At 43.4% G+C, this 11,926-nt stretch overlaps 1 protein-coding gene across 1 annotated transcript; it reads right to left on the bottom strand.

Annotated features, from left to right (window-relative positions):
• Positions 1–10,060: 10,060 nt before the first annotated feature.
• Positions 10,061–11,368, bottom strand: LOC130075663 (uncharacterized protein F54H12.2-like). Its single transcript, XM_056240403.1, has one exon. The coding sequence runs from the start codon at positions 11,366–11,368 to the stop codon at positions 10,061–10,063; it is 1,308 nt and encodes a 435-aa protein (XP_056096378.1).
• Between the last annotated feature and the right edge of the window lie 558 nt (positions 11,369–11,926).

Genomic DNA, 11,926 nt, shown 5'->3' with positions numbered 1-11,926 from the left:
AATTTGGTTAAAGTTGACAGTCTCAGAGCAAAGTGTCTGTGTGTTTGTTTTGTGTGTGCTGGCGGCACCGGAGATGTATCCATGGACCGTCTTTATCACCTGTTGTTTTCACAATTCAAACAAATTTACGATCCTGTGTATCCTGATAATAATAAAAAAAACAACTCAAGCAAGCCTCAAAGGAGTCGGTATCACTGTACGTGGCAGACTGGGTAAATAACAGTGCCACTTCACCCTACCGATACGCTTTCGCAATTAAAAACATCGTATCTCAAGAGAAGAGTGTCTCTTCTTGTGGCAGTTTTGACATTCTATCCGTGAAATACAGCGCATATGGTCTATAGATCTCTGAGAGCGACCTCTCAGTGAACCCGAGCTGTAATATTCATAGAACACGGATGCCATCTAGCGGACACACATCGCTATAGCCTTCCCCATACATTTTCACTGCGACCTAAAGTATATAAATAGATGCTGACTTGGACCAGTGCCAAATCACATCTTTGCTCAAACTTCAAGACTGAACACCTCGACTCATCAACATGCAAAACAGTGAGTATTTTCTCTTTATAATTATTTTATGCTATGGTGTTTTAAAGATTGTTTACACATGCGGTGAAAAACAGTAGATATGATTTTTTAATATGGATCATTGTAATCATAAAAGTTTGATTTTAAAAAAATATTGCTGGATACAGACATCAATTATGATTTTTTTTAAAATATCAGTCTTTATACACATGAATATGTGCATTAGACTATGATGTTTTACATACTGTTTTGTTAAAATCACAACAGTCCTATATTTCCATGCATAAGGGCATTAGACTACGATGATTTTAATATTGCTTTCACATAGGATGGGTTCACATAGGTGTAAAACAATAGATATGATTTTTCAAATATGTGACATTATTTTCATAAAAGTCTGATTTAAAAAATATGTTACATTGCTGTTTTATAAAAATCACATCAGTCTATAGCCATGCTTTTGTCATTATGCCGTGCTGTTTTACACAGTGTTTTTTAAAATCACATCAGTTTCCATACCCACGTTTGTCTGTATTAATATGGATTATCATCGACGTACTGCTTATAAAAACTGCTTATATGAAAAGGCTTTTATTATGAAAATCACGGTCAGCTGTCGGCTCATCACAGCATACTTCAACGCTTCTACGAATGCTTTTTGTGTGTTATAATGCAGCGCTATCTCAGCATCTTTTAATGTGAAAATACGATGGAATATACATGCTTATGTCTATTAATATGGATTATCATCGGATGTACTGCTTATGTGAAAAAAAACTGCTTATATGGAAAAAAGGCTTTTATTATGAAAATAATGGCCGCCGTTGTCTTATCACTCCGTACTTCACTGTTCTACGATCGTTTACCAATGCCTTTTTATGTTATAATGCAGCGCTATCTCATCATCCTTTAATATGAGAAAAGACGATGCAATATACCGTTATAATGCTAGTAAACCATTCCGTGCTAACCATGTGGCTTGCTGTTAGAACATGTGCTGGTTAGCATCTTGTGCTACGTTGCTAACGGGTCTTACACGCTGTTAAATGCCCTATATCATTCTGCTTTTTGTCTGTATATGTTTCAGAAAAACATTGCTGATGGTTCTGATGGTATAATGGTAGATATTTTACCATAAAATCATCGTTTTAAACACTTTCTGAATCGTCGCATTCAGGTATGGAATCGATATGGTTGCCCTCTTCTGTCCGTAGTGCAAACAACATCCGGTTCACAGACAAATTGCGCCCCTAGCTCCCCGTAGTGCAAACAACATCCTGTTCACTGCTAAATAGCAACCCTAGTGTCCTGAAATGATATGCCATGTCACTCCTTACTGTGTTAGACCATCCTATGGTTGGAGATCATTTTGTTTTAGAGCAAATTGTTTAATCTAGGTATTTATACGCTCTTGTGATTTATACGCTCTTGTGATGTATTTAAATGTTTATGATTCATTTTAAAATTATAGCTGTCTCTCCCTCTCTCTGTGTGTGTGTGTGTGTGTGTGTGTGTGTGTGTGTCTGTTTGTACTTGTGCGTCATCAACCATCCCATATAAAAGCGATCCGCCATGCAACTTCAGATCATAATATGTCTTTCCCCCCTCAGATTCAAGCATCGAGTTGAACGCTTTCGAGGCCATAAATTCGTGTGAGATCTTATTTTCTATTCTTTATAATTTAAATGTATCTTTTTTATACGCCTTTATTTTTATTTTTATTTTATTTTTTAAAAAAATTTTTTTTTAATTTGTATTTATTTTAATTTTATTTATTTTAGATTTCATTCATTTTGTCACTCAACCCGGTTTCCCGCTGGTCGACCTCACTCAAGACGAGGATGAACAACCCGCCGTCGTCGTAGCTGATAGACGAGACGTGGTTGAGGATCAAATAGTTCCTACCAGTCCAGCTTTAGATCAACCAAAGAAGACGACTGGAAAAACGAATTATTCTGTACCTCCAAACAGTCCTGAGTCATTTTACGGTGAGGGTATCTGCATGTAATAACTTTTAAAACTCAAATGATGTCATACCATGATGATTGATTGTTATATTTCCACACACCAGGTTCGGATAGAAGCCATGATGATGATGATGATGTTGATGATGGCGATGTGACCGGCTGGGGTGTGACTCAACTTCACGCCTGGGATCAGAGCTCTTGGACGAGCGAGCGCAGCGAAGCGTCGACCTCCAACGCAGGTCATACGCCATTTCACCACACGTCGGAAGAGGAAGAGATCGATGTTGAAGAAGTAGCGCCGAGCCCTCATTTTTATGGTGAGGGTATCTACGTCTATTAACATTTAAAACTCAAATGGGTTATACCATTACGATTGATTGTTATATTTCCACACACCAGATTCGGATAGAAGTCATGATGGTGATGATGATGTGACCGGCTGGGGTGTGTCTCAACTCCACGCTTGGGATCAGAGCTCTTGGACGAGCGAGCGCAGCGAAGCGTCGACCTCCAACGCAGGTCATACGCCATTTCACCACACGTCGGAAGAGGAAGAGATCGATGTTGAACAAGTAGCGCCGAGCCCTCAACCGGCCGATGAACCATCCAACAATACCCATCTGATTCGCGAGCTCCATAGTTCCATAGTTCTATTGGGTCAGCAGTTTAGTGAGGCGAATGCAAATATAAACAGGAGATTTGATGCGATTTTTCACAGTCAGGACGAAAACCGTCGCAGAATAGATGCATTGCGCTGTGAGCTACGATCATCTCAGCTAGAGATACATAGCAGAATCGATGTTCAGGATCGTTATTTACAGACTGCGGGGGATGAAATATTTCACCGCATTCATATTCTCCAATTAATCATGGGTGAGGATTCTGAATGGAACGAACATATGCATTCGGAATACCAAAGAGAAACGCTGCTCAGGCTACGTCTTATCCACGCTCTCATACATGAGATTTCTCAGTACAATTAAAAGTTTTACACACCCATATTCTGTTCCGTTAGATCATGTATTGATTGTTATATTCACTCCTTTTATACTCTTTTATACCAGCTATTATATTGTACATGTATGCTTTGATATACTCTATGATTTTGTAATAGCTCATGTTTTATACTCTGTGATTGTTTTATACTCTGTGATGTTAGTCTGAATTTCAAAATGGATGGATCAAAATACTTCTTTACAGACGTTCGTCAATCAGACCAATCTGACGCAGAACTGTCTCCCGAGGAGCTTGAAATGATAAGTATGCTTCCAGATTCTTTAGAGCAGTTTCTTAATGTAGAATCGTCACACCCACATGCTGATTTGGATCTTTTTGAATTATCCGTTAATCCAAATATGAATCTCTATGACCCACCCGTACAACACGGTGTCGGGTTAAATAACTCACCCACTACCACCGATCCACCCCCAGATCCTGACGGCGATGGTGTAGAGCATCCTACCGACAATGGTGCCCCGCCTATAGGTAATGTTAATACTTTGCGCGAAGGCGATCCTCCTACACACGATCGATTAAGTCCCCCCGATATTGACTCGTTAATTCGCCGCGGTGGGTTCGTTAACGGATATCGCGTTTTACCACGACCTCGTTTCAATAGCGTATCGTTGAGAAGGACCATGAATCTGAGAGCAATCAACTCTGCAGATCTGGCCGATTATCATAGTTACTTACACGACACACTGAGCGGGATTGTTACTTTCGCTAGAGATTTTGGCAGGGACGCACCCGTGATCAATTTGACCGTGTCAGCCTCCAGTCTCCAAACACCCATCAGCGCTGTTTTAATCAGTGGAAATAATTATGATCCAAATTTGCTTTACGACCAAATTGAAAAAGTTTTACAGAGCAACGATCAGTTATTATCGGACCAGGCCATCGAGGTCGACGCTACTGTTGTTATGAACACCCGCGGCGGGGGTCAGCGTCGTAAACTTTTGGATCTAGCCGCTGATGAGGTCATCAAAAGAAAAAAGACGAGTTTATTTTCCCCCACAAATATTTCGAATAATTTGTGTTTCTCCATCTGCCTCGCGCGTTTTCTTTACCCTCAACACCCCGAGACCGAGTTAGAAAAACTGGCTACCGCCATCCAAAACAGCGTCGGGTATACAATCCAAGATCCAATTGGTCTTAGCGATATAGCCTCGTTTGAACAAGCTCTAGGCATAAAAATTGTTGTATTTCACAGATCTAACGCCGCTGTCTTAGAAACGTACAAAACTTGTGATGAACCCCATCCGAAAACGGTGTTCCTGTATCACCATAACGAGCATTTCTACATGATAACGAGTTTGACTCGGTTCATGGGTTCGTCATACGTCTGTGAATTTTGTTACAAAAGTTACAGCAAACGCAGAGACCATCGATGCAAGCACGTCTGTAACATATGCTTCGACTCAGAATGTTACACCTTTCCTAAAAGAACCATACATTGTTCCGATTGCTTGCGTTACTGTAATTCGAGCTATTGCTTCGAAATGCATAAAAAAAACCAGCCTCCTGGTCAAGAGAACCCCGCGTGTGACGTGATCAAATTCTGCAAACTATGCAACAGACGTTACTACGTTAAACCGGGGAGCAAGAAACCCAAACATGCATGCGCCCTGGACAAATGTGTACATTGTCACGAAATTCTGGTGGACGAGGGAGAACACCAATGTTTCATACAGCCCCTAGCGCCTAAGGAATTTTGCGAAAAATACATTTTCTACGATTTTGAAACCCGTTATGAAAATGGTAGGCACGTAGCTAATTTTGTTTGCGCAATCACGTTCCAAGGGGAGAAATTTGTAGCTCGTGGTACAGGCTGTATAGCTAAGCTAATCAACCGCTTCAGACAGCCTCGATATGAAGGCTACTGCTTCATTGCACATTACGCCTCCAGATTTGACTCCTTTCTCATTCTGCAGTATTTCTGTAGGATCGGACTTGCGATCCAAGTGATCATGCAAGGGTGCAAACTAATCTTTATGTACGATGAGACGTTTGCGCAGCGATACCTCGACAGTTATTCGTTTTTTCCGTTAGCGCTAGCAAAAATGCCCGCTGCGTTAGACTTAACTACGACTGAAAAAGGCTACTTTCCACAACTTTTCAACAGAGTGGAAAATGAGAAATATTTCGGACCTTACCCCGACAAAAAGTTCTACAACTACGATAACATGACGGATAAGGAGCAGCATAAGTTCAATGCTTGGTACAGCACTGTCCAGGGTAAGTTCTTTGACTTCAGGAAAGAGCTGCACGATTACGGGGTTAACGACGTCGTGTTATTACGCGAAGGTTGTATGAAATATCGTAGCTCGTTCATCCAATGCACCAAGCTTGACCCTTTCAGTTTTACGACGCTCGCTAGCTGCGCCATGGGGGTCTTCAAAACACATTACCTCGAGAAAAATACGCTGGCTCTCACGCATAACAAGGCGTACATCCGACAGAGCAAATGCTATTCATCCGGCTCAATAGAATGGTTGGAGTTCGTCAAAAAGACTCGAAACGTCAACATGCACCATGCGTTAAATCACGGCGAGGTGTCCTTCGGCAACTACTTTTTAGACGGCTACTATGAACAGGACTTTGTGAGGCACGGGTTAGAGTACAATGGTTGTGTCCACCATGGACACTCCTGTCGCTTTGAACCCCATCAGAGACACCCCTTGTCGGGAGTACCTTACGGGGTTCTCAGGAGGCAGTTTGACGATAAGGTCGAAATTCTGCAGAACGCGTACGGTTTGCAAATCGAGGTTCTGTGGGAATTCGAATGGAGCAAAATGAAAAAGACCGACCCCGCCGTGATAGAATTTATGGCCGATTATTCGGCCCCCGAGAGATTGAATCCGCGTGAGGCGTTGTTTGGAGGCCGCACTAACGCTTATAAACTCTATCATAAGGTGACCGAAGATGAGAAAATAAGGTATCTCGATTTCACCAGCCTATACCCCTTCTGCCAGGCTAGGAAAAGCTATCCGATCGGTCATCCGCAAATCATCTTCAAAGATTTTGAACCGATTGAAAATTATTACGGCCTCATCAAAGCGACCGTGTACCCTCCACGCAAATTACTGCACCCGGTTCTCCCTTACAGATGCGAAGGAAAACTCATGTTCCCATTATGTAGAACTTGCGCTCACGCACAAAACCAGACCACAAGCTGTACCCACACGGATCAGGAAAGATCGCTGTCGGGCTGCTGGGTCAGCATCGAGCTTTTAAAAGCCGTCGAGAAGGGTTATGTTGTAGCCAAGATAGACGAGGTTTGGCATTTTCCTCAACGGTCAGACACGTTGTTTTGCGATTATGTCAAAACGTTTCTGCGTTTGAAACAACAGGCGTCCGGGTACCCGTCGAATGTGGTCACAGACGCTGACAAAGAGACTTACATCCGTGACTATTTTGAAAAAGAGGGGATTCAACTCGATCCCGAAAAGATCAAGTACAACGCCGCCCAGAGGGCAATCACGAAATTGATTCTTAATTCGCTTTGGGGGAGGTTCTCTTTAAAACAGAACCTGCCTCAAACGACTCTGGTGAATGACCCCGAAGATTTCACCACAATCGTTTTTGCCAATACCGACACACTGTCGTATTTCACATTCGTCTCGGACGACGTAGCCCTCGTTCAGCATAAACCCGACAAAGACGATGTTTGTAAGGCGCGCGACGTTAACGTGTTTCTAGGAGCGTTTACAACAGCTCACGCCCGACTGGAATTGTACGAATTGATGGACAGACTCGGAGAGCGGCTTCTTTACTCAGATACAGACTCAGTCATCTTTGTGTCTAGGGACGGGGACTGGGAACCGCCTCTAGGCGATCATTTGGGGGAGCTGACGAGTGAGCTAGATGACGGTGACTTCATAACATGTTTTACATCAAGCGGGCCGAAATCTTATGGGTACAAGACGGCCAAAGGTAAAACGTGTATGAAAGCTAAGGGTATAACGTTGAATGCAAAAAACTCCCGAGCCATCTGTCTGGAGTCCCTGATTGGTCTGGTTGATGGCTATGTGACGTCGCACGATAGTGCCAAGCACATCCTGGCTCACACCGAAAATATTGTGAGGAATAAAAAGACTCTGACACTGCACAACAAATCAGTCGTTAAAAGGTTCAAGGTGGTGTATAATAAACGCAGACTTTTACCCGATTTCACCACACTTCCTTATGGCTACTGATCAGACAGTGCACAGAGGGTCGCAGGATGTTTCCGGTTTTGATTCTAGGCTTCAGCATCCATTTAGTTGCGTAATAAGTGGACCATCCAATTCTGGAAAGTCTTATTTTGTGAAACTTTTGTTGGAAAAGGGTTTGACTATAATCTCCAAGAAAATTGAAAACATTGTGTGGTTGTATGATTGCTGGCAGCCTTTGTACGCTGATGTACAGAAATTCTATGACATTAAATTCATACAAGGAATACCCGAGAGTCTGAATGATGATGATTTACTCCCTGTTCATAAAACAAATCTTCTCATCGTGGATGATTTGATGCAGCAGGCTAGCACCAACCTGGAACTCCAGCGTGTGTTTACGCAATATTGTCACCATTGGAATCTCAGCGCCATCTACATAGTGCAAAATTTATTTGCGCAGGGTAAGTCCAGTCGAACCATTAGCTTAAATGCCAATTATATGATTTTGTTTAAAAACCCCAGGGACGTCAATCAGGTAGCGATGCTAGGACGACAAATGTACCCGGGAAACACAAAATACTTTATGGAATGTTATCATGACGCAGTCAGCCGATCTTTCGGATACCTATTGATAGACTATAAAGCGAAAACTCCGGAGCAGTACTGTCTCAGAACGGGGTTGCTGTCCGACCGGCAAGTGGTTTATATCCCGAAAAAAAGAAGAGCGTGATAAATCGCCATGTCCGCCAGGCTTTGTAAACATCTGCCGGTGTTAAAACTGCTACATAAAGCCTCACCTAAACAACGACGTGTTATTTTACAATCGGTGTCCGACGAATTCATTTTATCGCTGTGCGAATTGGCACTAAACATCCTATACGGCACGATCCCGATCAATCGGCAGCAGTACCAAAAGCTGAAAAAGAGAAAAGCGGAAATTAAATTTGTGGCCGATAAAAAGATTGGCATAGCGGCCAAGAAACGAGTCATCAACCAGAAGGGCGGGTTCCTTTTGCCTTTACTAAGGGTCGCCGTACCGTTCCTGACGAGTTTGATAGCCAATCGATAGGATGGAGTACGCTGAGAAGATGTATTTAGTCCCAAAGCATCAGCTGGATAAGATGAAAGGTGAAAATGTGCGCGAGAACATTCAACAGACTGTGGAAAACGATTTGGACGGTGCCATAAGAAATATTTTACATCGCACCGATCTGAATCCGTACGAAAAAGCCAAACTTTACACCAATACCCTAAGCAGGTTTTTGACCATCGTTAGACAAGGCAATCGCGAGACCGGGGTTTTAACCCTATCGTTACCCGATACGGAAGTCGGTTATAAAGATGCGCAAGCGCCTGCCACTGCTAATGTTGAAGACGGGGTTGCTAAGGGCGGTATGGTGGACGAAGTGCTGAAGAATGTCCCTTCGAGAAGCGTAAAAAACAGTAGGTACATATTAGACAAGATGTCTAAAGCTAAAGGACTAAGTGGCTGGAATGAATCGGGCGAGTTTGTGTTCAAGGGTAAAGTCGTACCGGGTTCGCACATGGTTGATTTGCTAAAAAATGTGACGGCCCCGCAAAAGGTCCGAGATGACCGGAGACCTCTAGGATGGTCGGAGTTTCTACATGCCTTCGCCGATTTAAACATCCCCTTCTCCACCGTACCGAATCAGCAGGTCAGGAGCGTGATTAAATCTCTAAAGAGTAACCCCGACCACCACACCCGATGTTAGGCCTTATAAAAAGGCCCGAAAATATTCACGTTACAGGACTCCGAAAGACTCTGTGTTTAAAATATCGACCGGTGATCCAACGCAATGGTTGGAATTTTAACGAATGTAACTTATGATTAAATAAAGACGCTAAAATATAAATGTTTTTAAGATTTTTTATTTATATATCAAACACGTTTGCACACAGGATGACATTTTATCATTACACACATGCGGTCTTAACCTCTTCACAAACAAGGATACCATTTTATCATTTTTAATATAATCATCGGTGTATAGTTTCATCACATGCTCGTAGTCACAACCTTTAGCTAAATGATATAGAAAAAACAAACAATGCTCCCCGCAGGTATTGGATGAATAATCCTGGACTTGTCTGTCAGAATATAATACTTGGGGGTGGTTGGTCGCTAGAAAGTGATCGATGCTGGTTGGAAAGCGGGGGCTGTTGGGTGGATTGCCAAAGCTGTCGAAAAAACAAGCGGGGCCCTCTTGGGGTAAATAAACGGCGATCCAATGTTCCCCCGGTAGCCGAGCCGGGTCGGTGTTAATGATAGTCATCGTCGGTAAGGTCCTCACGGGTTTTTTCGGCAGTTGATCGCACGGTAGAACCCCGAGAAAATGTGTTCTGCACGTCATTTTATCCACGATAGCTGTGAGTTGTAGTGTGTTCATCTCAATAGTAGTCGATCAGCACCTGTCTGCGGTTAGACACTTCAATGAGAGAATCAAAAACGGCGTAAATGATTAAGGTAACGGTATTCGGTAGCGGTTGTCTGAAACGAGCTTCGACTCTGATATTCCCGGACTTGACGAGCGAAATGTGCTGCCCACACTCTTCATCCGGGGTGAGGTTGAACGCGTAAAGTGTGTATCCGTTCATGAAATCATTACTGTTGATACAGAGCGCTCGGTCTTTAAGATGCCTACCGGTCGCCATCGATAACTGATAAAATTCACGCGCCGCCAGACCGGCTCCGAAATTAGGTTGTAGAGGTTTGGTGGGGAATTGCTGAGAGTCGACGTAGACGGCTAAGAACTCCAGATCGTAATGTTTGAACGCGAATGGATTTTTTGTGTAGGATCCGGTAAAAGCATCGTTATCGACCATGCCAATGATGATAGACTTTGGCAATGTTCCTAAAAACAGATTTTCTTGATTCAAAACACGAGACCCGGTAGGGATTGAGAACGTTTTTAGACAGACCCTGTCGACGGCGTACTTTGCCGTTGTTGACAGTAACGCCTGAGCGTGAGCCAGTCTCACCGGGGGTGATACAGACACTTTCTTGACAAATAGGGACGCCGCCGTTATATTTAATTTGTAAGCCACATCGTCGGACCTCATCAGACAGAATTCGTCTTTTGCTCGAATGAATCGCAACTTAACATCCAGGCCATTCAGTAAAAGTTTCTCCTGGAAGAATATATCGGCGTGTATGGGAGTAAACAGTTCCACCTCCCTGCTCCGACTGGTATAGGTCGCCCTCTTAGTCAGTCCCGCGTTATTACCGGACGGCTCGTGAACATCCATATGACCCGGGGAATCTCTGTGAAACAGTGCTGTGGAGAACAGAGAATCCAACGTATCCTTACCGTAGTTGAGCAGACTCTCTATAATGCAGCGATAAGGATAGGTGCTTGAGCTTTGAGATATCAGGCGATCACCCAGGGTTATGTCGACTTGTGAAAATATTGTCGCGCCCGGGTAGTTGACGAGTCCGACCTTGGCTGGATGAGCTATTTCGTCCCCATCAGGCTGTGTGATTTTCACCCGTAGATAGAGCATGGTGTTATTGAGATCCACATAATCATCCCCGTTACCCGCGATAAAAAACTCTATCGGGGCAGAGGCTGAAAGGGCCGATAACGGAGCTACTTCTAAATAGCTGTTTTTCTCGATGATGGTCTGTGTCAGAGGTACCGTAAATAAGTCCAACTCGGACTTGATACACTCACCAGACATACGGTGCAATAACGCCATGTTAGAATATGGTATTTATCCCTCTCTTGACCGATGTGTGTCGCCTAACAGTCTTCTTACGCTTTCTACGTACGAGTGAGCGCTTGTTTGATACACGCGCTGCTTTCTTCCTTTTCACCACCGAATGACCACGCCTTCTCACACCGGGAGGTTTGGACGTTCTCTTACGGGTCATGACCATCAGACCGGATCCACCTTGAGCTTTAGCATCATTGCCGTGTGATCGCATCAATACGTTTGAGAAGACGTCGGACGCTATATTTTTAGCAGCCGATTTTAGGTGGGGCTTTGCGATGCTGAAACCTCTTTTTAACAGAGGTACGGCCATCCTGAACAGACCTCTAAAAATACCCCCTAAACCGTTACCATACATAACCCCTCCCCCGGCATAACCGGGTAAAGCTCCACCGGCTTGGTTTTGGTAGTAGGTGACATAGTCCGGACTCTCTCTAGGATTATAATGATAATTCATTTTTGGGTTTAAAGTGCAGTTTTACGACGACTTTCCCGTAAGTGAAGGGTACTGGCTTGTTTTGATCATCCTTAACCTCTATGGTG

Source organism: Rhinichthys klamathensis, unplaced genomic scaffold, assembly GCF_029890125.1.
Source record: "Rhinichthys klamathensis goyatoka isolate OS25496 unplaced genomic scaffold, OSU_Roscu_1.1 h1tg000595l_1, whole genome shotgun sequence".
Taxonomy (NCBI): Eukaryota; Metazoa; Chordata; class Actinopteri; order Cypriniformes; family Leuciscidae; genus Rhinichthys; species Rhinichthys klamathensis.
The sequence above is the reverse complement of the archived record's forward strand: the minus strand, read 5'-3'. Positions and strand labels throughout refer to the sequence as shown.

Coding starts and splice junctions, on each gene's coding strand:
- LOC130075663 (XM_056240403.1), bottom strand. CDS start 11,368: ATGGCGTTATTGCACCGTATGTCTGGTGAGTGTATCAAGTCCGAGTTG.